Source organism: Talpa europaea (assembly GCF_964194135.1).
Source record: "Talpa europaea genome assembly, chromosome: 9".
NCBI classification, from domain to species: domain Eukaryota; kingdom Metazoa; phylum Chordata; class Mammalia; order Eulipotyphla; family Talpidae; genus Talpa; species Talpa europaea.
The window spans coordinates 40,705,225-40,732,003 of record NC_140076.1 but is presented as its reverse complement, the minus strand read 5'-3'; the positions used below and the strand labels follow the sequence as shown (position 1 = coordinate 40,732,003).

Here is a 26,779-nt window from a genome sequence, read left to right as displayed (position 1 = left end):
ATGAGGTCGTTTAAGATTTCAGTTTTCATCTTGGTTCTTCACTTTCTGGAAGGGGCCTTAACCAGTTCGCTGGTTAAGTTGATTAATAATGGCTATGAAGGCATTGTCATTGCAATTGACCCTAAAGTGCCAGAAGATGAAAAACTCATTCACCACATACAGGTAAGTTCAAAATGATAATTATCCATACTTTATTTAAAAAAAGAAAGCATAAAGTTGTGATAGAACCTACGAGTTCTCTAACTCCAGATGCATGACACTAGCAAGTGTCTGAGTCTCAAGTTCTCAGTATCTTCTATTGTAAAATGGAAATAATAGCACTTAATCATTAGGATTCTTGTAAGGGATGAGATAAATGCACATTACTCTGAGTTTGATACATTATTGGCATGTAATAAATAACAGCAACATTTATTGATTGTGGATTATTTCATTGAGAATTATTTAGTTCTGCACTAAGGCAGAGCCAGTTACATTTGGCAGATACTATGAAGTGTACAGAGCATAATTCCTTTGCTTGACTTTACCATTAACATATCAGAATTTCCTTATGTTCTAGTTGAGAGCCCCTTCTCTGTGATCCTGCTTAGGAACCCAGGCTACAAATCTCTGATTTAAGAGAACTTGGACCCTTTCAAAGGGAGGAAACCCTAGATTTTCCTTGCCCTAATACAAGGGATCATCTCAGGGCTGCTTGGTGGCCTCATATCACTTGCTGTTTCTTCTGTAGGGAAAGGAAAAATTGGGGAAGACTCTTCCTATTGTAGGCAGAAGTGACTAATTGTTATAAGGTGGAGAGAATAGAATGAGAGCATGTTCAAAAGCTAATAACTAAGAATAAGAGGAAAGGCCTTATAAAAGACCACCTTGGAATCTGGATGTGGGATATTCAGAGGCATTAGTGAGTAATGAGTAAAAGCACTGTTCTGAATTGTGGGGATAATTATAAATTCTTTCCTCATAAGATCAAATTTAACAATGCTGGGTGAAGAGCATATGGGAACTCTGCACAATTTTTGCATGGATTCATTATCTAAAATCATCTCAGGGCCTCCCCGGTGGCACAGCGGTTGAGCGCTGGGTTGCGAAACTGCCCGCAGCCTCTGCAGCACCGGTTCGATCCCCAGCCAGCAGCACCGGTTAGATCCCTGGCCACCGGGTGAGGGTCCCACATGGCGCGCAGACCTCTCCTGCCGCCCGCTGCTCCCCTTAGCAGTGTACTTTGTCAGTCTGCCTGCTCTGCTCTCCGCACTGACTCTGGTGAATTCTCTCACCCTCCTGCGCATCTGACTGTACCCAGTGCTTGTATAAATAAATAAATAAATCTTTAAAAAAAATCATCTCAAAGATTTAAAAAACTTTTAAAATGGTTGCATTGTTCCTGTTATACAGCAAGAAATCCGTAAGTGGTAGACATAGTAATCATTCAGTGGCCCCCTCTTTAGTCCTTGTAGATAAAAAGGATTTAACCTTTTTGACCAAGCCAAAAGGACTGAAGCTTATTTTTTTTTTAAGATTTATTTTTATTTATTTATTTATACAAGCACTGGGTACAGATAGAAGCGCGGGAGGGTGAGAGAACCCACCAGAGCCAGAGCGGGGAGCAGAAGAGGCAGAAGGACTGAAGTACACTGCTGAGGGGAGCAGCGGGCGGCAGGAGAGGTCTGCGCGCCATGCGGGACCCTCCTCCGGTGGCCGGGGAGCAGCCGGGGATCGAACCGGCGCTGCAGAGGCTGCGGGCAGCTTTGCAACCCAGCGCTCAACCGCTGCGCCACCAGGGAGGCCCTGAAGCTTATTTTTGAGCAAAGTTCCTGAGCATGAATTCAGAAGTTAATAGTGCAAGGTACTTCCAAAGTTTCCTTGCTTTGAGCAGAAACAAATCTAGAAAGATGAAGGGTAAAGAATCATCTTTACCACCAAGAGGAAAACTGCAGCAGTTTGGAAAACTGCAGCAGTTGAAGGGAGAATGGAATCCAGGTCATTTAATGAGAAGACTATCAGATGTTACTGCCAATGGAGAAAGGGAAATTCACAGCTTTTGAAGTCTCTCAACAATCAGAAAACTTGAGTGAGTTTTTGATTGCCTCTAAACTTAGAAATGGTAGCAGCATAAATAAAGTAACTACTTGGAATTACAAGTAAAGCGAGGGAGAAAAATGCAGCCATTATGATTGTCTCTGGCTAGACAGTTGTGGGGCTCAGTACCATGCCAGAAGGAGAACACCGATGTTTTTTCCTCCAAAGACAATGGTAGTTCGTATTTATATGGTGCTTTACAGCTTTGAAAGTGCTTTCACCTCACTATCTTGGCAGTACTGAGGTCGGGGGTCGGGGTGGTGGGTAGGGAGTCACGGGGGTTGTGGGGGGAGAGGAAGGGGATTCCTCCTGAGAAACGTACTTCTCATAACAATTATTAAATTAGCTTTCTGATATGAGCTTTAAATGAGTTGGCTGTGAGAGAAATGGTTTCCACATTCCCTTCTCCATAACAGCAACACTTGGAAGCGTAACAGTGTGCTCAGGATCACAAGCTGAGTAGGTAGTGAAAAATGAGTTCCTCCCTATCTGATATTCCAGATCTGCACAGTTAAGAGACCACATGCTGGGCTTTGCCACTTTTCCCCACCATCCCTTGCTTTCTACTATCTGGGAGAAGACTCCCCCAGCGCCTTTGTGGAAGCTGAGATCAGCTCTGAAATACTTGCTTCAGGCTTCTGGACAGTTCCCAATATTTCTCCCCCATAGGACCAGCAGATTGTACTGAAGCAGTTCTAGTCACTGGACCTACACTGATCAATATTATTAATAGAGAAGCAGGCAAGTAGGGGCAGGCTTCCTAAGATAAGAGAGTGAAAGGCAGGGAGAAGTTGTCTATCTCTAATATACACACACACAAACGCACACACACGAAAGATACACAATGGGAATAATTCGGATTTCCACAATGCATGGAAACCAACACATGCTGTCTTGGCATTCCTATAGCTTGTCACTCATCATAACCACTTCATTCATTCATCCATTCATTAGTTCATTCATCCAGCAAATATTTATGGCGCATCTGTTTTATGTCAGGTAAAAAATACACTATCCTTGTCCATAAGGAATTACTAATCCATCTTATAAACTGTCATTCTTGACTTTCTCCAATCTCAAACGTTTAGATGTCTATGTGGAAATGAGGTCACCTCTTGGAAAATCTTCTGGATCAGAAGTCAAACAAAGATCGCTTATCAATGTTTCTATTACAACATGGAAAGCAAGAGCATTTTATCTGCTCTACTTCCTGGGGCACACTGAATATTTGACACGTTTACAAGTCAAATAGTAATATAGTACTCTACCATGGGAAATCTTGTTTTGCAGCTTTTTGGTGATCTTAGCTCAGTGTTTAATTTTTTAAACAATATAATGTTAAATTCTCCTAATGTTAAAAATGTGGCGTTTTGAAAGGACAGACATGCAAACCATTACAGGAAGTTTTTCAAACTAGCAAGGCAACCGTTATTATCAGGAAAGGAGGTAACCAACACCAGGAGATAAAATAAACTCCCCAAGTTTATCCTGTTAGAAAGTGGCAGAGAAAGATCCACCCCTATGTCAATATTCAACTACTGCTTCTCGCCCTCCTACCCCCGACATAATGATGATCATAGAGCCAACCCCACTAAGCACAGGAGTCTAGTCACTCTGGTCTGCTCCAGTGAGTACTTTCTTCCTGCAATGATCCCTAATAATCCCTTTTTTTCCTCTTGTATGATCAGATTTTTTTCCATTAACATATACATTTATAATAGTTCCTATTAAACAAACAAAACTCCCTTGCTCTGAATTCCTCCTTTAACTATTTCTCCATTCTGCTTTAATTTACATGAAAACTTCTTGACCTGTTATCTGTATCTACTATCTCTGCTCCCTCACCTCTTACTCCCCTGGATTCACTTATATGGAACTGTGTCCACACCACTGAAATGGCTCACCCATTTGCCATACCCATAGCTCTCCTCTTATTTGATTTCTCAGCCGCACTTGTCACCAATGATCACTTTCTCCTTCTGAAACACTCACCACATGCCATCTGACTTCCTTTCCAGCACCAGCTATTCTTTCTGATTCTCCTTTGCCAGCTCCTATTACCACTTATAAATACTGGGGAACCCCCAGGACCCAGTCTTGAGTCCTCATCTTTCCTCTGTCTACTCCTGATTTTATATTGTTCGGTGGTTTTTCAGTTCAAATAGACCTAAAATTCCTTTCTATAATATCTTATGACACCCTCCATACTCTCTTGTCATGATATATTTCAAAATATCCGCAGAAGTATTTATAACTTAACACTACAGCTCTTTCATTTTAGAGAAAGGTAAATATAATTCAAAGAGAAATTATGTAATTATTACACTTCCTTATGTCAGCACAGGCTTATGAACAAATAAAAATAAATATTTTCATAACATTTAGCTAACCTCCAAATTGTCTCAGAAGTCAACAGTTATTGAAACTATAATCATTTAATTTGAGGTTTTTCCCACAGTACTATTTCATAGACTTTGAAACTTACACATTCTAATTCTCGATTTCTTCCTTAAAGATTTAACGATCCTCAAAGGAACAAATGAAAGTAATAGCTAAGTAATTTCATAAGCATTGTGCTTAGCAAACATGGTTCCACGGGCTTTCTTGATTTCCATCAATCATCACATCATGAACTATAATCCTGTCCATTTTGTAAATGGGGAAACTGAGACTCAGATAGGCTCAAGGAAACTGCCTGGTGTCCTGGCATAAGCGGTAAAGGCAGATTTAGTGTCTTCATGAGGAGTCTGCATTGGCAAGCAGTACACTATGACACAGAGCATATGTTAAGTGCTCAAAAAGTTAGTTAATATTAATGAAAGATATAGTTACATCTTTCTTTCCATTTTGATATGTTACCAGTTTTTTGAAATACAGGTGTAAATTTGAATGATTGGCAATGCCATCTATTTTTGTGTTATAATTGTGCTTGTTCTGGTATATTTTATGTTTTCCAGACCATGGTGAAGCAGGCTTCTCCCTATCTGTTTGAAGCTACAGAGAGAAGATTTTACTTCAAAAATGTTGCCATTTTGATCCCTGAAACATGGAGGAAAAAACCTGAGTATATGAGACCAAAACTTGAGACCTATAAGAATGTGAGAATATCAAGTTCTTTTTTCAAATTTGATTTTCTTCTGTGATTCAGATTTTTTCACCAAAATATTTTACAATGGAATGATATTATTTCAAAATACTCCAGTGTGAATTGTGGAAAATTTGTAGTGATTAAAAACTTTTTCTCAAATTTCAGGCTGATATTCTAGTCTCTCAACCTAACAGTCCAAATAATGACGAGCCTTATACTGAGCAGATGGGAAACTGTGGCGAAAGGGGTGAAAGGATTCGTTTAACTGCTGACTTCCTAAAGGGAAAGAAGTTGAATGAATATGGACCACAAGGTATGGTGAGAGATGAAGTATCCTTCTGTTTCTCATAATTGATTTAAGCATACATTTAAAATAGATCAACACTAGCATTATCATTCTCAATTAAGATAATATAAGCCAAATAAACGGTTACAGCATGTTTTTAACTTAAAACAGGGACCCAGCATAGTACATTTCTCAGTTATAAAATAAATTTCTTCAAAATTAAAATGCAGATCCTGATTCAGTAGGTGTTGGGGTGGGACTCAAAAATCTGTATTTTAAACAAGCTCTCAACCATGGACTGCAATTGGAGTACTAGATAGATGATCCTTGCATTCCAGTTTTCAAAGGCCTGTGAGTAAAGAAAAAGTCCAATATGCTCTCACCAAATATACTCTTTTCATTTCTATGTGTTATATGGAGCAATGTTTGGTGAAAATAATAAAATAAACAAGCAATTGGAGTGTGTAAATAAGATGTACTTTCCAAGTATAATCAAATGTGATTAGTGCTAACTAATTGGGTTAACGAAAGTTTCTCTACTGTCTTGAAAAGATGAACGCCAGCTCAATTTTCTTCATTTAAATAGGAAAGGCAGAGGAACAGACTAACAAATGACAGGATGATGGTGCCTCCACGCTCCACTCCCAAACACATTAGGTCACTTACAGACCTTATCAGAAAGGGATGTCAAACAAATATACCTCTTTGAGATTCTTTTATAAAACTCTGTCTGACACCCATAACAGGAATAGAAAAATTCCCAATGTATGGCTCAATAAATGAGTTGAATAGATTTACCTAACTGTCCCATACCATTGCACTGCCCACTCCAGCTACCTTGATCACCACATATAATATCATTCCTTTATAATTTCTCCTTTCTGTACTGTGCCTTCACATCTGTGCCCTCACAATCTTCCCCTGCCTTTAAGAGACCATCAGTTGTTCCCCAGCACCTATGAAATAGTCAAAATCCTTAATGTGAGATATTTAGGCTTCTTTGGCATGCAAACATTCAGCTAACTCTCCACTCAGCTAGCTTCCAAAATTTCTGGAATTAAATCGCAGAAAATCTGAACTGTACATATATCACTAAGAATCATCCAAGTTTAACAAATACTCTCAGAGTGTTTATTAAGTTCTAGACTCAATGTGAAGAGATGACAGTTAAGAATCATTGTGCTGGGCCTCCCTGATGCCACTGGGGTTAAAGTCTTAGCGCTATAAAGATATTACCAACCATTGTGGCCTGAGTTCAGTCCCTGGCCAGGGAACTAACCCACATGTGCAGCAGACCTCTCCTGTTTTGCCTGCCGCACCCCTCAGCAGTGTATTTCTGTAGATACACCTGTTCTACTCATTCCCTGCATCTCTGGCCTACACTCCTGTTCTTGTATGCATAAATAAATGAATAGAAATCTTAGAAAGAAATCTAAGGAGAGAGAGACAGAGAGAGAGAGAGAGAAAGAAATCACGGTGCCTATTCTCATGGAGATAAGGGCCCAGTATGTGAGATAATAGAGTATGACAAGCGCCATACTGGAAAACAGTGAAAGCACAAAGGAGGGGAACTTGTACTAGCTTAGCATATAACCCAGACGTCTGGGCTCATATGAGCTTGGTTTTGAAAGAACAGTATAAATTACCAGGCAGGGACAGGCAGAGAGCATTTCAAGCAGAAGAAAAACATGTAAAAAGACCAGAGATGAGCAAGAGTATGGTGTAGATCTAGAAAGTAAAAACGAAGCTCAGGAATTGATTTCGAATTTAGAGTTTTGAAAGTGAGTAAAGAATAGCAAGAAATACGGTTGCAGAGGGATAGGCCCAAGAGGTTGGACTTAAACCTGAGTACTATTAGGGAGTCTTGAAGACTAGAGGCATGGAGGCCAGGTGGGCGGCTATTGTAGTAATTCAGGAGTAAGTAAAGATGAGAATATGTCAAAGCAAAAAGGCAGAAGCAGAGTAGGCAGGCCTTGAGGTTTGACCAGATAAGAGCCATGAGGGAAAAGGACCTATTACAGATGCTGCCCTAATAATCTTATGGATGCCTCTGGCTCCCATAGCAGCCTGCTCTTCCCTCCACCAATATATTGGCACTGATAGAGATTTTAGAGCTCTACTTGTGCCTGTCATCCACTGGTCAATGAGCTATGTGGGGACAGTACAGTGGTTCACCTGGTAGGAGTAACTGCCTGGCACTTACTAGGTGCCTAATAAGCATCTACTGAGACAAAACATGTACTTATATTTTACAGAAATGCACACTTGTCATATTAAATTTTTCTTTTTAAGGAAACCAAAACTTAAGAAAATTAACAGAACATGTTCATAACACAGTAAATTCATACCAAAACATAACAAGATTCAGAAGAATTACTTTCTCCCAGCCTGAGGAGGTAATTTTGACATTCCTATTGTAATCAGCTGTTTAAATTATTTTCTCACAGGAAGGGCATTGGTCCGTGAATGGGCTCAACTACGATGGGGAGTGTTCAATGAGTATAACAATGAACAGAAATTCTACTTATCCCAAGGAAAAATCAAACCAGTAGTGTAAGTATATCTTGATCCAACTTTTCCCAAACTACTTTAAATTGCAACCAAATTTTCTTGAATTGATTACTTTAAAATTTTGTCTTTTTTTATTCTCGATTAATGCCTTCATTTTCAGATTCCCACAAAACTACCATTTCTGTGTAGTTTTGAGTGCCTCAGTTGAGTGCCTTAATTAGTTGGATTAGCTACTATGCAGCTATAAATCATTTGCCTCGTGTGTGTGTGTGTGTGTGTGCATGCGTGGGCTTTTGCGTATATGCACGCACACGTCTGTCTATAAAAAAAACCTACAGGTTTTCATTGACTCCATCATTCTGAATCAGATTCAGTGACATAAACAAAACTAATGAGGCTCTTCAATATCATGAGAGAAGGCTATCTTTGTGGACTTGGTCAGGATGAGTGAGACTGGGGGGTTTGTGGAATTTACCTGAAAAATGATCCAAATATTAAAATAAAACAGAAAATGTCTTCCAACCTGAAATAACCCATGTCATTAGAAGGCAAACTGAATACTTGGAAAGTGCCTTTGCCTGTTGTGATTTTATGGGGTAGCTCTTGCAACTAACAGTTTCAGTGAATATGAAGTACTTTACAGTTTATATGTAGAAACATAAAACATAAGAAACTTTCCAATTTATTTTAAGGAGCTCACATAATTCAGGTACTAAAATCTGACAGATGGCATGAAAAAGAATTTACAGATACAGCTTTCCAAAATTAAAAAATAATAAATCAAGGAATTAAAAATTAAGGAATTTATTTCTGTACTTTATACTTTTTTAGTTATTTTCCAGATTTTTGACAGTGTCCATGTAATGTTTATATGCTAAAAACTAAGATATGTTGGAGGGGGACTCATTCCATTTATAATAGCAATAAAACTCATAAACATACTATATAAAGAAAAACCTAAAGGACCTATGAACATTCAAGAACCACACAAAAATCTTTATAATATAAACTAAACAGGAAAAACGGCAACAGGAATCATCAGGAAGGCTTTTGAGAGAAATAAAAGAGAACTTCAGACTGTCTGGGAGTGACAGGATGAGATTAGGAGGTGTCCTGGGATTTTTAATCTTACTAATTCTTTTTCTTTTTTTTTTTTTTTAAGATTTATTTATTTATTTATACAAGCACTGGGTACAGTCAGAAGCGCGGGAGGGTGAGAGAATTCACCAGAGCCAGAGCGGGGAGCAGAACAGGCAGAAGGACCGAAGTACACTGCTGAGGGGAGCAGCGGGGGGCAGTAGAGGTCTGTGCGCCATGTGGGACCCTCCTCCGGTGGCTGGGGAGCAGCCGGGGATCCAACCAGCCCTGCAGAGGCTGCCGGGGATCCAACCAGCCCTGCAGAGGCTGCGGGCAGTTTCGCAACCCAGCGCTCAACCGCTGCGCCACCGGGGAGGCCCAATCTTACTAATTCTTACATTAGCCACAGCCACTTAGCTTTCTTGCTGCGTAGACAGAAATTCTGATACTATTTCTGTTACTATTTTGGAAGCCCCTTAGATACTTTCTAGAAAACAACAACATAAATGACTCTAATACTTTAATGATTTTGCTATTATGGGATGTATTTGTTTCTTGGATTATGAGAAGAAACCATAAACAAGGCCATCTGCCAGAAACTGACCACAGTCTAACTCTTTGAAATGATCACATGACCTAAACATCCAACTTTAATGTATTTTCAGATGCCCTGAAGGGATTACTGGTAGAACTGGAGTGATGGAGTGCAAGGGGAGCAACTGTATTGCAAAACAATGCAAAGTTGACAAACTAACAAGACTGTATGAGAAAAACTGTGAGTTTATACCCGAGGAACTCCAGGTGGCGCAGGGTTCCATTACGTATTTACAGACTATTGACTCTGTAAGTATCCTGTTCTTTTCTTCTTGATACTTATGAATTTGGTGAGGTTTTTAATCCCAGAAGCTGCAAGAGAGGGTCCAGTTTTAGGAAATCATCGGTGAGCAGCTGATCCTCAGCAGGACAAGCAATGTGGGAGAACAAGGTCAGGATAAAGTCCTATAATAACCCTATGCCTCCATGAGGTCCATTCTTGATTCTCCATTATATTCCTCTCACTTGCTTTTAGTTAAAGTGCTTAGAATCATTTCAAAAATAAAGGCAGACAAGTGCAAAAGTTCTTAGTTAAAGAAAGACCTTTCCCCAGGAGTAACAAACATTATTATTATTATTAATGAGGACATGGATAGTAGTCTTTTATTTAACTCCCAGGGAGCTCTTTTCAGCTTACATATTTACTTTTGGTTGCTACAGAAATTTTCTCTTTATAATAATGTTGGTGTCCTTAGGAAGTTTATACATAGTTTTAATATCTTTAAATACCTTTAAAATATTTTCTCAGTAATTTTTTCAATGGTCAAGTCATAAAATGAACTTGACTGATTATCCATATTAATGCTAGCATATCTGCAAATTTGCAAAAATTAAGATTAACTGACTTTAATGGGAATCTCCTCTTCCAGTTTCTTTTTTTAAAGATTTATTTATTTATAATTACAGGAACTGGGGTATAGGCCAGAGGTGTGGGAGGTGAGAGGATCCACCAGAGACAGAGTGGGGAACAGAACAGGCAGATAGACCAAAGTACACTGCTGAGGGGAGCAGCAGGCAAATCAGGAGAGGCCTGACACGCCATGTGGGTTGCTCCCTGGCCAGCGATTGCACTCATGCTGCAGAGGTTGTGGACAGCTTCCCAGCACTGCGCTCAACCCCTTGCGCCACCAGGGAGGCCCCCTCTTCTAGTTTCTTGCATAAAATTATATTTCCTTTTGGGATTGGGGGTACAGTAACTTGCAAAAGTCTGTTAATAACAATGAGTCACAAATTTTTAAACAGTGATGTCCCATGGTTCACCAGTACCTCCTTAGTCTGTATGGCTTTGAAGTCCATACCCACACTTTTTCAGACACTTCTAAAATGGGGCACAAATTATAAGTCTTAAATTAACCATGAAGTTAAATTGGACACACGGTCAAGTTTTGGAACTTCTGCCTAGGGTTCACACAAAAGTTTTTCAGGTTCCTATGCTGAATAGTTGCGATACTGATAATATGGAAAAATTACTAACATAACCTAAAAATGCAAATAAGGAAAGAGTTTTATAGTGATTACTTTCTAAATTGCTAAATCTGTTATTTTAGATTTTTAATTGAATGCTGGTACTGTAAAGTCACTAAAAGGAGGAACTATGTTATACTGTCTTTGTATACTGAGTCTCCTTTTAAATCTTCCAAATATTAGGGATATAAATAAGGGTGACAATCCATCATCTATAGGCTGCATTAGTACTGGGCCTATTGCATATGTTCTCATGTAATCCTTGCATAATAACAGTTGCCATTTTGTAGATAAAATAACTGAGGTGTAGATTGGTTAAGATTATTTTAAAAACTACTTCTACTGAGCTTTCATTGCCTCACACATTAAATTTTAAGGAAGTAAAATTTAATGAGACAAGTTTCATATGGATTGACAGCCCAATAAGTACACTACAGTGTTAAAGGCATCTTACTGAAGTTTCTACAGGGTACTTGAGACCTCAGAGTTGTGTGGAAATTCTGGAGGGGGGTTGAGAGGGGGTGGTATGGGAGAAGAAAGAAGAAAACAGTTTGAAAGTGATCTTTGGCTGAAACATAAAGTAGAGTTCAAAATGCAAAAGTCAGAGGAAGAGGAACTCTTTGACAGAGTGGGAAGCATGAGCAAAGGCACAGAGATATAAAATAGTCTGTCAAGTGTGAGGATACAGTTGGGAATTAGAGATTTGGAAAACATAGCCAGAATAATGATGGAGAGTGAAACAAAAGTCCAAGTCATGGAGTCTGTTACTGTTTGCTATATGAAGTAATCTGATTGCAATATGTGAACAATGATAAGCCACCAAGGAGTTTTAAGACAAGAGTAAGGAGAAAGACTTCTCAGGCAGAGAATCAGACTTCTCTGATTAATATTTTTTTAATCAGGGGTCCTCCCTGGTGGTGCAAGGGGTTAAGTCTCAGCACTATAAAGCTATTAGCAGCCACTGCAGCACAGATTTGATCCCCGCCCAGGGAGGTGACACATGGCACAGACCTCTCCTGTCTCACCCGCTGCTCTCCTCAGCAGTGTATTTCAGCCTGTCTGATCTGCTCCCTACTCTGTCTCTGGTGAATCCTCTCATCTCCCTGCTCCTCTGGCCTACACCCAAGCTCTTGTATGCATAAATAAATCTTAAAAAATAAATAAAATAACAAAATATTTTAATCAAATCATTAAATATTTTTAACATTCGCTTACTGTTCTCTATATAATTTTATTGATAATTTCAGGCAGTTCACTTCTGTACACACAAAAACCACAATAGATACGCCCCAAACCTGCAAAACCAAAAATGCAATCTCCGAAGTGCATGGGAAGTGATCCAAGATTCTGAAGACTTTAAAAGAAGCAAACCTATGAGAACAAAGCCACCCAAGCCCTCCTTTTCATTGCTGCAGAGAGGACACAGAACTGTGGTCTTGGTTGTTGATAAGTCTGGAAGCATGAACGTATGTTCAATGATTCTTGGTCTTCAAGATGCTGGTCTCACATTTGTATGATATGAACAGATTGGAACTGGCTGCAAATAAACCCAATCCTAACAGTTAAAACAATTATAGAAAAAAAAAAAGTCATTGCCACAGGAAGTGGCTATGTCAACTGTACTCAACAACAATTTAGAATCAAGTGTATCATATGCCAATTTAAATTAACTTTCAACTTACAGACAAGTAGCTGATAAACTGAACAGACTTAGTAATGTATCTTTTGCTTCACTGACACTACATATATATATATATATATATATATATATATATATATATATTATGTCTACAGAACTAGTACTAAAGTACTGAACTAGTGATAGCCTAATCTGGCTTAATCTTTTTGGGTGTTGAAATTCTACCCAAAGATGTTACTAAAGTAGAAATATCCCCCCATAGATGAATATGACTTGAGTAAGCTTATCATTTACATGATGTTGAAAGCAGCCACTTCCAAATTTCCTCCAGCCTGTTCTGTTATCAGTCTGCCCACCTCAACCCAATCTGACTGTTTTTCTTCTGCTTCTCCATTCAGAATGGTCACCGACTTCAACGAATGAATCAAGCAGGCAAACTTTTCCTGTTGCACACCGTTGAATTAGGGTCCTGGGTTGGGATTGTGACATTTGACAGTGCTGCCTATGTAAGAAGTGAACTCATAAAGATAAGCAATTGTAATGATAGAATCAAGCTCACCAGAACCTTACCCAGCGTGGCCTCAGGAAGAACGTCCATCTGCGCTGGGCTTCGATCAGCATTCACTGTGAGACAAGTTCCCCTACTGGAGTTTGCCATTGTTTCAATTGATGTTTTCTAAGAAATTTGTCTTTCCAGTGTTTTCATACATGCTTACTGTCTAGCTGATGTAGACCCAAGGGCAGAACAGTGATTTAACTAATGCAAATACTATTTGCGTTACTATTGCTAGCTAATTCATTCATTTTTTGTACTTTGCTGTATATATTGCATTCATGCTTTTCTGTGTGCATGTCTGCATTCAAAATATTCATGATATGCCTTCTACATGCTAGGCACTGTACTAGGCATTAAGAATACCATGAAAACCAAGCAGACACCTCACCTCCTATCACAGAACTTGTGATCTTACTGGAGACAGATTAACCACAGTCACAGAAATAAGTATAATTCATAAACTAACAAGTGCTATGAAGTAAAGTTACATAGGGATATAAGAGAGTATCTCTTCTATGAGGAAAAACAAATGAGTTCTGAGTTCTGGCTAAACTTTAAGGTAGCTAAATATTCCAAATGTCTGGGCATATAGGACCTCCTTTTGGACAAATGGTTTACTGTTAACATTATGTACTGTAATTATGATTATATTGGGGGGGTTATCCAAACAGCTCATCTGATCACCCACTCATTTCATCCTTCAACTCAGATATCAATGTCTCCCCATTTTCAACAAAATTAAGGATAACATTTTCTAATATTTAAGTTCTTTCATAACGTATCCCCTACCTTTCCAGGCTTACATCCTCTCTTTGAGGTTTCCTATGTTTAAGCAAATTGGATCACCTGTCAGAAATTCACACTTTGCCAGCCCAGCTCTTCCCTCAGAGCACTTTCTTCTCTTCCTCCCTTGGTACCTTGAATCACACACATTCTTTAAAGGTCCACTACAGACACCACCTACTTCTTGACAGTGTTCCTGATCCATTTAACTCTATAAAATCTCTTTTGGAATCCTGTGGCTTTTAAGAGAATTTATCATATGACTTATAGGCTCTGCTGTCTTTTCTTTTTTTGCGTTTTAAAAAGACAGGTTCATTAAGAGGAGAAAATGAGAAGCACTTGTATTGTCACAGGAGGGCAGGAGAGATGCCTCTTAATCATATGCTTCATTTGAGCAAAAAAACTTCTTGAGGGATAGGATTTGTCTTTTTACTTTCCAGGCTGCTGGCACAATATTTTTTATGTAGGAAGTTTTCTTATTAAATTGAATTACTTGATTGTGCTAATTAAACACCTGATGCTTAATTACCCCCAATATAGAATACAGTGCTCTGTGTTTATTCAGAGGCTATTTAGTCCCATGAAACAAAGAATAGGAGGGTGGGAAGAGCATTTGTGTTAGGGCTTAGAATCTCTGCAGTGTTGGGAAAGTCTGCCCTCTGCCTGCTTGTTGTATATATGACATGTCCACGGGGCTGGCCCAGATTCCCAAGTAGCATCAGGAACATTTCATTTCAGCTCACGCTGTTTGATGTGGACTCTGGACTCAAGCATTTCCTCAAATGTTCTTTGTCTCTCTAGCCTTTCTATTCCTTCTTGAAGTCCAGTTCCTAAAATGGGTTCTATTTTGTACACAGTCAGTTGCCAAGTCCTTCTTCAGATGCCTGTGTATGTCCCTGTTCTCTACCCTGCCACTCACCCAATCTTTGATTACAGAAGCAAATGAGAAAAAAAAAAATAATGAAATCACTGACTTCTCATTCTGCACTCTTGATATGTAAAATCTTATGGGAGATGACAAATGCCAGATGGCTTGGTGGTCAAAAAAGACCTACTCAGATGTGTTAGAGAGAATGAGGGCTAGAATTGCAATTAGAACACTTCTTCTGTCCAATAGACTCCAGATGTGGAGTTGTAGGAACTTCAGGGCAACGAAGTAAAGGCTCTTGGATCCTACATTGTCCTCAAGGTTCCCAATAATCTCAGCTGCAGGAGCCTGGGCAGGACTGTCCTGGTCTTCTAGCAGTGTCTGCTGGGGTATGATTACTGGGTTTTGTTTGTTCTTTGCTTAATCAGGGCCTAGTGGTCTTCCCTAGGTAACTCAGTTTCCCTACTGCTCTATTGAAACGAGACACTAAACACCCTCGGATCCCCCAGCTAATCTCTGGATAGGCTGTTTATCTCTCAGGTTATGACAATATATCTTCTCAAGACAGCTGCCTTCTATCTCCCCTATAGGATATACAGGAACTGTGCATGTTTTCCATGACACTTAACAGAAAACAAGGATTGGGACAAGGAAATGCAAACTGAGACCTTTCTCAGGCACTGCAGCTTAGTCAGATTGGGTCATGGCTATAGTTGACAGGTTCCTGGGCTCTTGGCTACTTCACATAAGTGCTGTCAGAGTTCTACTTGTTTCCCTTCTGTGGTAGCCCCTTCTCAGTTCAAATAGAGTGGGAGACATCTCTGATTTCATTTCAACCAACTTAAGATGCCTTCCTTTTCTGAGAGTCTGGTCCAGAGAGAGGAGTTACTTAGGCTTGTTGCTTATTTCTCTTACTGCTGGGTCTCTCTTCCCACTCTTTTAGGGGGAGTGTCGACCCTTGTGTTTCTCTTCCTATTTTTAAAATCTATTTTTCCTTCTATTGCAATCTTATCCAACATTGGCAAGAAGGAGTGTTTTCTGTAAACCATGTAAAAACTAAAAGTTTTGTCTTCCAGGACTAGCTGAGACATAGGTGTCATTGCTCCCCCAGGAACTGGGGATGAATAGGAGCAAAGATTTTGCTTTAACCAGACGGGATATTAAAATTGCTAATAACTGACCACCAGAATCAGTGCCAGCCATAAACAGCTTGTCTGGTCAGACTGGTGAATATCATACAAACTAAAACCTGTCTTGGGTCTAATATCCCTCAAATAGAAAACCCATGGAGTGAGGGTGGCTTCTAAAGGCATATGGGAACCTCGGAAAGTCTGTCAAGGAGAGAAATCATGAGAAGGAAACTAAAAAGTTGCTTTTGCTGCTTCCCGGTGCTGCCCATCATGAAAATACCCTAGTCCCACCTTATAGAACGCTCTGCTCGGTGAGCCAAGAGAAAACACCACTGTCAAGTTCTATGAATGTTGCTGCTTTAAATTTGTATCATTTCCAGACAAGTATTGTTTGGCCCTTCCCAAACATTTTTATTTGACCCTTCTGGAATTTCTCTACTCTATTCCTAAAAAATGAAGTTTCCTTAAACAACTTGTCTGCCCTGAGTCAGATAATTCATACACTGAATTATGTCCTTAGATGATTAAGAAGAGGTGCCCAACAGATGGAGCTGAGATTGTGCTACTGACTGATGGGGAGGACAGCACCTTATCTGAGTGCTTTGATGAAGTGAAAGCAAGCGGAACCATCATCCACATAATTGCCTTGGAATACACTGCAGAGAAAGACCTGGAGAAGCTGTCTAAAATGACAGGTAAAGGATGTCTTGCTGAGTCATAACCTCTGACCTCTTCCACTGCACTTATTTCCAGTAAACTGGAGAATAAGATCAGGGTGGAGTAAGGATAGTTAATGGTAATCTTATTGGGCAACTAGCTGGACTTACTCTCAAATGACCATTAGAACTGACTCATCTATTATTTTATGACTTTGGTTTTAGGAATAGTGCAGTATGGAAAAGATGAGACCAGCACAGCACCCGTATGAGGACTTGGGAACTCTCTTCCCAGACACTTTATAATGACTAGGAGAAATCTGATGTTAATCAGGAAACACTTCCAGTTGGCAGCTGGTCAAGACATCTTAGGGGATAATTGACAAGCCACTGGCTATACAATACCATGGCAAGAGTGCTTTATTAGCAATAAAAAGTACAATGAAACATAAAGAAGAGAAGCTTTAACTACCTGGTGAAGAAGGGTACAGAAGATGATATCTGAGTTGGGATTTTAACAAGGAATAGCAGAGGAAAGACAAATGGCTGGCTGGAACCACACAGAAGGTTACTCTGAGAATGTAAAGAATAAAGCATTTTCTCCATAGAACATTAATGTATTGTACCTCTAGCTCCCATATACAGACAGATGGTTAAAATAGACCCCATGTGTCCCTGACTTCTTTAGCAGAGTAGGTGGGCATACTTTCTTTTTAAACTTAGGGTCAGTAATTTGGTTTAATGGATTCTCTCATATGTAATTATATGACCTTCATAACATGAATTTTTATGACATTAAATTTGGTCTGTCAGCTAATTTGCAGAAATTGGTCAACTGAATAACATTGCTGAAGTTTTTTAATAGGTTTACAAAATTCCTTCCAACTTCTGAGTTAATCTGGATACCTATTTGATGTTGATACATTAATACTTCAATAGCACAACAGCATGTTTATTTTGTATATTATGCTATCTAGTAATAGCCAAAAGGTTGCAATAGCTAAAATAATTATTTCTAGAAAATAACTTTTGATAATATAATTGCATTTTAGGAGGTTTACAGACCTATGCTACAGATCAGGTTCAAAACAATGGCCTCATGGATGCTTTTGAGGCCTTTTCATCAAGCAGTGGAGATTTCTCCCAACATTCCATCCAGGTCAGAGTTCTTTCTCTTGTTTGTAAATAAGGATAGCCAAAAGAAGAGTTTAATGGTTAACAATTTCAAGGTATACATTTTTCCAGTAGTGAATTCAAGTTAAAAATAGAAGTTTCAACCTGATATTAAACATTATTCACAAAATGCAGCACTACTCATGTAGATAAGGCAATTTGTGTTTGTTTGAAAAGGATGCTAAGTGATTTCCTCATAGAATCTAGCAACATAAAACCTAATGGATCCAAGATTTATTTTTAAACATCTGTTAATAAGTACTGGTAACAACATAATTGGCTCAGAATGATCTTTGGAGTAGATCATCTCACTACAAATTTTCTGGGATGAATCTTCAGAGATTACTTTTCTCATTACCTCAAGTACCCAATATTTGCCAAGATTTTCATGTAATGGCTGGAAAATGCTTTGTATTAGGCAAATAGTGTCAATTCAACAACTGAATCCTAGTTCTAGTCTGCCATTAACTGTAACCATGGACAAAGAACTTCGCTCTGTGAGCCTCAGTTTCTCAGTCAGATATAAAACAGAAAACTTCTACAGACCTTTCTTATTCTAAAATTTCAAGAAAACCAAAATTTCTTTCAAAAATCTTGGAACTTTTGAAAAAGAACAAATGTATCATAAAGCATTCTTCTCTACTCATTGCAAAATTATTTAAAAATTCACATGAATGTTTAAACTAGCATGAGTGAATAATCAACATCCAACTGGGTGAATTAAAACTTTTAATGTGAAACTTTGGATAAAGGTAAAGGAAAAATATAATGTTAAAGGCAAATACTGACAGATATTTAAAAATAGGCTTTCTAGTCTGCCAACATAGCATTTATTCAACCAAAGAAGTCAAAATTATACTCATTTGGGCTATTCTATCCAAGATTAAAAAAATTAAATTCAAAAGCCTGGTTTAGAAATGGGAGGGATGTGTCTAAGAAAAATAATTAAATTGATGAAAGCATAATCAAGTAGTTTCTGCCCATTATTTTTGTATTTTAGTAGCCTAGTAAGGAGATAGAGAAATGAGCAGAACTGATTTACCCATCTGCTATAACAATCAGATCTGTGAGTCCTACCTCCAAATAGACAGTTCAATGTCTAAGACCATAGTTTACTTATGATCTTAGATATCTAGAAATTCTGACTCCAAGAATAAGAATATGTCACCCTATCCTCTAATAAATTATCAATTTAAGGACAATAAATAATTAAGAAAATTCCCCAAATCACACTTTTACAAAAGGCTTGTTAACTCTTTTCCACCTCAATCCCTGCTCCAAAGTGCCTTCATTCATCCCTAAACAACAAGTCATCCTTAGCCATGGACTTGCTTTGTTTATCTTTACAGAGTTTACATTGGTTATTTGGTTATTTGCAATCCATGTATGGGTGAAAATAAGTTTCAGTCAGTCCCCTCAAGGGTTTATAGTCTAATTAATGAAATGAGCCATATACGCCAGTAAATACAAAGCAAAACACAATGTGAGAATGAGATTTTATGGGAATTCCTAGGAGCAAGAGATTATTATCAGCTGATCAGAAAGTAACCGTTGAAGTGAATTTTGAAGGATGAAAAAGGCTTAGACAAATGGAGATGAACATACCAACTTACAGGAAAAGAAGAGAGTATGTTAAAGCCACAGACTTGGGGATTCATGAACATCCCTTGGGGAAGTAGTCTGGCTTGTGTATAAGAATAAATATTATGAAAGGTAGCATATACAGATAGAAAATTTAGAATTGGATTGTAATAGATCCTAAATACCGAATCAAAGACTCAGGCATCACTGAGAGTTTTTTAATAAGGCAAGTGGGAGTTGGGGGCAGAACTGAAAAGGTTGTATAATGGATGCTATATTCTCCAGAAAATAAGAAGTTGTTTTCTCCAAACAGCTTGAGAGTAAGGGCTTAATTTTTAAGAATGCTCAGTGGATGAATGGCACGTTGGTTATAGACAAGACTGTGGGAAAGGAAACTTTGTTTGCTTTCACCTGGACAACAGACGTTCCCCGAATCCTTCTCTGGGACCCCAGTGGAAAGATACCAGAAGGAATTTGGGTGGACAAAAGAACAAAATCAGCCTTCCTCCAAATCCCAGGCACTGCCAAGGTAGGGAGTCAACCTTTTTTCTTCTGACAATTTGATAAAAAAAAATGTTGACAGAATAATTATAGCTTTAAATGTGCGTGGTTGCTGAGAGTCAGTACTTAATGAAAGAGCACAAGAAAAATTCTTCATCCAATGGAAATCACTCATATGCTAGCAGGTTAAGAGAAAGGAAATTGGTGGTGTTTTCTCCAGGTGCTAAAGGGAAAGCCTTCAAATCATATAGTATCAAGATGATCCTTAAAGCTTCAGGGTCATGGAAATGATTTTGTCTACCCCAAGAACCCATCAATTTGATCCTGATCTTGAGAAACCAGAATAATGATATGGACATAATTTCAGACCTCATTTTCTCCAACGAGGGTTTTCTTGATATTAAGAAGCATGTACTTAGTCCAAATAGCAAAAATTTCCTTGGCTGACAGAGTTACAAAGAATCTTAGATATACTTGCATTTGCTTGTATTAGATAGGCTCTTCCTCTAGGTGGCATTGAAGTAAGGTGTATGACACCTACAATTATTACTTGGAAATGTCTCCATTTGTTTTGATCAGGCCGGCCTTTGGAAATATAGTCTACGAGCAAGCTTCCAGACTCTGACTTTGACTGTCACCTCTCGTGCATCAAGTGTTACTTTGCCTCCACTTACAGTGACATCTAAAGTGAACAAGGTCACATGCAAATACCCGAACCCTATGGTAGTTTATGCAAAGGTTTACCATGGGGACACGCCAATTCTTAAGGCCAGGGTCACAGCCCTGATAGAATCCAATAGTGGAAAACTAGTTACCTTGGAATTACTGGACAATGGAGCAGGTAACCACCCAACTACCTTTCTTTTCTAAAAGCAGCCAGGGAACAGCAGGAGGGCATGGCATAGTGAGAAGAGTTAGAAGCAAAGAGTCCAACACTGGGAGTTTGGTTGGGAGATTCCTCTGTTTGCCATAAATTCCTATGTTTCAGAAAGTCAGATCATTAATAATGGCCAACCTCCAGCTTCTGCAAAGTTCCAAACTCATTAATGGCTCAAGCTCAATAGGTTAATAGATTGTAGGAAGTTGTCAGAGGGTATTTTACACTCCCCAAAATGGGAAGGAGGGCAAGTAGTAGGTATTTCATGTTAGGTATTTTGTATGAAGATTTTCTATGGATATAATATATACACATATATTTATCCCTTCATTTTTATCTTTACCATAAACTTTTGAGATGTTATTATGCCTACATTACAGATGAAGAAACTTAGGCTTTTACATTTAGAAAGCAACAGACATTTCTATGATATTGTTCATTTTTGGAATATAAATAGCCAAAGAAAACAAACTACCAAAGCGTAGCAATCATAATTCTTATACTCTGTGAATAATATACTATTTACCGGAGGGAATAGAGGGGAAGGAGTAAGGTATTGGGGAGAAAAGGGGATAGAACAGTTACAATAGAGCTTTGGTGGAGAGTGAGTGAAACATGTCACTTACTGAGATATAAAGTAATCCTATAGTTATGTAAACAATTGACAACTGAATTTTGAAAAGCAGCAGAGATTAAGCATAATTCTATGTAACTCCTGTATTCACAAGACTTCATATTATCTAGCTCCCACTGTGAAAATGTTGCCCATTTAAGATCTCTAACAGAGAAAGAGCATTCTATATGTTTTTTTAGAATGAACTTGATGGCTTATTGTGATGCAAGTAACTGAATTATAACAAATTCTATAACTTCCTATCTAAATGTACCCTGGGAGAAAAAATGACAAATTTTTAAAAACAATCATATGACAGGGCTTCCCCTGGTGGCGCAGTGGTTGAGCACTGGGTTGCGAGGCTGCCTGTCACCTCTGCAGCGCCAGTTCGATCCCCAGCCACTTGCGGGGGAAAAAAAAAAAAAAAACACAATCATATGACATTTTTCTCTCCCAGGTACATATTGCAATTCAATTCAGTTCAGTTCAAGAGATACTTGTTGAGTATCTCTTATGTTCCGGTAAGTATAATAGAGACACATGCCATGATATCTGATTTTAAAAAGAAAGACAAGTCGGGAAGACAAGATGCACACATAGGAAATAACATACACAAACAGACATAGGTTAAAACAGTAGACCTCGGGCCTCCCCGGTGGCGCAGCGGTTGAGCACTGGGTTGCGAAGCTGCCTGCAGCCTCTGCAGCACCAGTTTGATCCCCGCCACTGGGCGAGGGTCCCACATGGCACGCAGACCTCTCCTGCCGCCCGCTGCTCCCCTCAGCAGTGTATTTTGGTTCATCTGCCTGTTCTGGTCCCTGCTCTGGCTCTGGTGAATTCTCTCACCCTCCCGCGCTTCTGACTGTACCCAGTGCTTGTATAAATAAGTAAATAAATAAATCTAAAAAAAAAAAAAAACAGTAGACCTCATTATTTTTTTAAAAAAAATTTATTTATTTATGCATACAAGAGCTGAGGCACAGGCCAGAGATGTTGGGGGGGGGTCAGTGGGGAACAGAACAGGCAGACTAAGTGAGACACACTGCTGAGGGGAGCAGTGGGCAAGACAGGAGAGGTCTGTTGTGCCATGTGGGTTTCTCCCTGGCTGGCCGGGGATTGAATGCGTTCTGCAGAGGCTTTGGATTGCTTCATAGTGTGGTGCTTAACCCCTTGCACCACGAGGGAGGCCCTAGACCTCATTCTTAACATAGTCAAATCCGTAAATTCTTTTGGTGATAATACATCTATGCTTTGGAAATTTTTAACCTACATATAAGTTGGAAACATAAAATGTCCAGTTACCTTTAGGATATCCAATAAAGCCTTCATTTCCCTGTCAAGGTGCTGATACTACTAAGGATGATGGTATCTACTCAAGATATTTTACAGCTTATGAAGAAAATGGTAGGTTCAATGTGAAAGTGAGAGTCAATGGAGGAAGAAACACAGTCAAACAAAACAAAATACACCTGCAGAATAGAGGCATGTACCCACCCGGGCAGATTAAGAATGGTAAGTACCAACACACCTGGATTAAGTAAAAGGCTTAGTTGGGAACCAGAGGAAACCCTTAAGCCTGCGGGAAGAATGATGCTGGATTAAATCAGGCATTATTGACCTTGGCATTATTGACATTTGGGGTCAGATAATTCTTTGCTGTGAAGGGGTTTTGTGTGCAAAGATAATTCTTTGCTGTGAAGGGGTTTTAGTGCCATTTCTGGCTCCTACCCACCAGATATCAGAAGAGCCCCCCAAAATCATGATAATGAGATAACATCCCCTGTCCCCTAGGTGATCATAGGGAAAGGTGCTTTAAAAGACACCATTGTTTCCAAAACTTTTTCACATATTTCAGCTTATTTTATTTTCATTTGTCCTTCTTTTTTGAATTATGGGAAGAAGGCTAATGAGGTTATTGATCTCCAAAACTAATAGCGATAGCATGTAGCTTGGTATTGGGAAATCATGTCCTTCCTCTATACCTTTCTCTATAACAAGAGGCATGGTCTCTATTGGTGACTCAAATACTAACCCCCAAGACCAGATTAATGAGAACCACATATGAAGAACAATCTGTCTTTACAGATAAAAGTTTTAAGTACCAAAGAAGTAGAGTTTATGAGAAAGTAAATTCTGAGTAATGCCGTAATAGGGCATTGTAGACTAAATTTATTGAAAAGAGAGAGAACCCTCTGATCGAGTAGGACAGTGTGTTTTTTTTGAATCCCAGGTTGCTTTTATATAACCTTTCAACAAGAATGTAGGGAAAATTGGGATTTCTATCTGAACTAGGTTCCTATGCATTTATTGAGAAAATCAAAAGCATAAAATTTTAGAGCTCCTAACAAAACATTTCATGTAAAACCGCAACCTACTAAAACACAAATGTGGAGAAAGAAAGAAAATGCATGGGATAAATAATCAAGATAATTCTTGAAGGCCCAAATGATTGATAACCAGATAAAAAGGAAAAATAATAAACCAACATTTTCTAGGTGGCAGAGATTTCGTAAGGCAATTTGAGAAGATGAAAACAGAAGTAGTATTTAAACTGACCTTGTAGAAGGGTAATATCAGCATAGGTAAAAAGATAGGAAAAGAAAATATCAGGACAAATGTAAAAATAATTCTGAAAGTGATTCCACTAAGTATCCAGGAAATATCTAAGAGATTACTTGATTTCTTTTTAATATTTTTCCCTTTGATACAACCTGCTTTGGTATTTTTATTCCAAATAGTTAACATGAATTCTATGTGTGGGAGAAAATATGGGGAAGGAGAGAGCATGAGGAGGGTAACCTGACAACAAAAGAATGTATTGTAATTTAATGGTGTTGCTTACCATGTATTGTAATATAATGTAATGCAGGCAAAATAAGATGGAATCCACGGAGACCTGCAATTAACAATGTTGATCAGCGACCCATAAAAGTATGTTTCAGCAGAGTAAGCAATGGAGGCTCATTTGTGATCTCCAACGTCCCAAAGCGTCCCTTACGTGATGTCTTCCCACCTTCTAAAATTATTGACCTGGAAGCGAAACTCCAAGCGAACGGTTTCATTAGATTGACTTGGACGGCTCCTGGGGATGATTATGATAATGGAAAAGGTAAATTGAACAAGGAGTGAACCCTGCAAAGTTTGGCAGCCAAGTAGAGGTGCAGAAGTGGGTAAGGAAGGCGGGACTGTTGTCATGTACTTGGAGAGCAGAAAGCAGGAAGGCTCTTGAATGCCTGCGGACATGAAAGGGCAAAGTTGTTTTCAGTGTGAGAGGTTTAGAATCTGAAAAAAAATGGCCTATTTAGATGTAAGAGCAGTTTGCCAAACTGCTCTTTATTAAACCCCATTTTCAGTAATGACCTCTGGAGAAAATTCGGAATAGAGCATCGATATCTATGAAACAGAACTTTGGAAGCAACCACAGGTTCTACTGCTTTCACCTTTCAAAGTGCAAAGCACAGACTGCAGGATGGGTGTCATATGAATGCTTATAAAGAATGTAGAACCTCAAGCTCCACCCTAGATCTACTAAACCAGAACCTGCCTTTTAAGGTCCCTGAGTGATTCACTAAAGTTTGAGAAACACTTGTATATAAAACCCCTTTATAAATAAAATAGTAAGCAGGAATTAAACAACCTCCTCTCTTGGCCAGGTGCCATGCCCAGAAATACTGACCAAGGCTTTAAGTTGTGCCTGATTCAATTTTGCATTTGTCACTCTGTTGAGATACACAAATGGGAATGTAAAAAGGGTACTAATACTTGTAACTGTGGACTGGCCATTCCACTTATTCATAGAAAATTTATGAGATGGGAATATAGTTTCTAAAACATTTTAAAAGTTCTTCAGAATTTAATTTAAAACCTGAGAATTACAAGTCATATCTTTTTTTTTTTTAGTTTCCAAGTATATCATTGGAATATGTGCAAATATTGATGTGCTCAGAAACGAGTTCAATGATGCATATCATGTGGATACTACTCGCCTCATCCCAAAGGAAGCCAACTCCAAGGAAGTCTTTATGTTTAAACCAAAAAAGCTGCCTCAAAGTGACATGGAGTTCTTCATTGCTATTCAGGCTGTTGATGATGTCAACCTGAAGTCAGCAATATCCAACATTGCACGAGTGTCTCTCTTTGCTCCCCAATCAAAGTGTAACAGCAGAGACATCTTCTCTCCCTATTCCTGATACTCACATCAACAGCACCATTCCTGGCATTCACATTTTAAAGGTTATGTGGAAGTGGTTAGGAAAATTACAGCCATCAGTATCCTTAGGCTGAGATAAATAAATCACTCATCCTTTTTTTGGATTATAAGATTTTCTAAAATATATTTTAGACTTCTTATAGGGGACAATGTAATGAAATAAAATGCTGAACAACTGGATGTGTATGTGTAAGATCTATCCATTCAACTCCAAAAGCTTAATTATCACTCAGTAATTCATTAATGATTCTGAATACTAGAAAGAAGGGGTGCTTACATCAAAAAATGGAGGCATGTTTTAATTAATTTTAAGGAACTTTGCAAGTTTTCATATGTAATTACATATGAAAATGTCAGGAATGCTCAACCAGCTCAAATTATTGAGGTATACAAGACATGGCTAGGTATAGAGATTTGGATCAGCATTGCTAGGATGATTTCTTTCTTTAGATTTGGGCAAAGGTAATACACCTAAGGAAGAGATTGTGTTGTTGGAAGAAATGATAGCATGTGAAGGCATATTCATAAATTCTTAAGAGCTGGAAATGTTTAACACTATAGTAATGGGAGATGAGGTGTGAAAGGCAGGTTCAGGCCAGGTGTGAAGGGAAAATAATTGAGAAATAAACATTCATTGTGTATTTTGTACCACATGCTCTTTTAATGCTTTATATGCATTATCTCATATAGTGCAATTTAGTTCATTCAACATTCATCAACTGCCTACTATTTTCCAGGCAAATATTAGGTCTTTACTATAAAAAGATGAATAAGATTTGGCCTTATACATGCAGGTAATAAAGAACATTTGGTAATTTTTTAAAATCAGGTGGCAGATATAACCAGAGCTATGTTTGAGACAGGAGACTCTGAAGAGCACATGAAGACTGAGTAAAGTTAGGAGTGACTATGGGCATGAAAAATGAAAGAGGGAGAAGGAAAAAAAGGAAACAAATTGATTTAGCAGTATGGCAGACCCCATCAAGTACCAATCACAGATTCCTTCATTTGTCTGAGCTTGAACTTTTATTGGAAGGTGTCCTCTCCCGTAAAAGAGGTTGCTCTTTCTCCAGTTACCCAAGTGCCAGGGTTGGTG

The 26,779-nt window shown here is 38.6% G+C and overlaps 1 protein-coding gene across 1 annotated transcript; it reads left to right on the top strand.

Moving 5' to 3' along the window:
• On the top strand, nucleotides 1-25,757 carry LOC311176677 (calcium-activated chloride channel regulator 1-like; the record flags this gene model as incomplete). Its single annotated transcript, XM_084242328.1, is given in 15 exon segments — nucleotides 1-162; nucleotides 5,034-5,174; nucleotides 5,330-5,477; nucleotides 7,898-8,003; nucleotides 9,704-9,881; nucleotides 12,344-12,562; nucleotides 13,134-13,361; nucleotides 16,593-16,767; nucleotides 17,781-17,887; nucleotides 19,796-20,011; nucleotides 20,563-20,824; nucleotides 22,815-22,985; nucleotides 24,343-24,582; nucleotides 25,374-25,614; nucleotides 25,616-25,757. Coding segments are annotated over 15 exon segments (2,736 nt in total).
• Nucleotides 25,758-26,779: the final 1,022 nt, after the last annotated feature.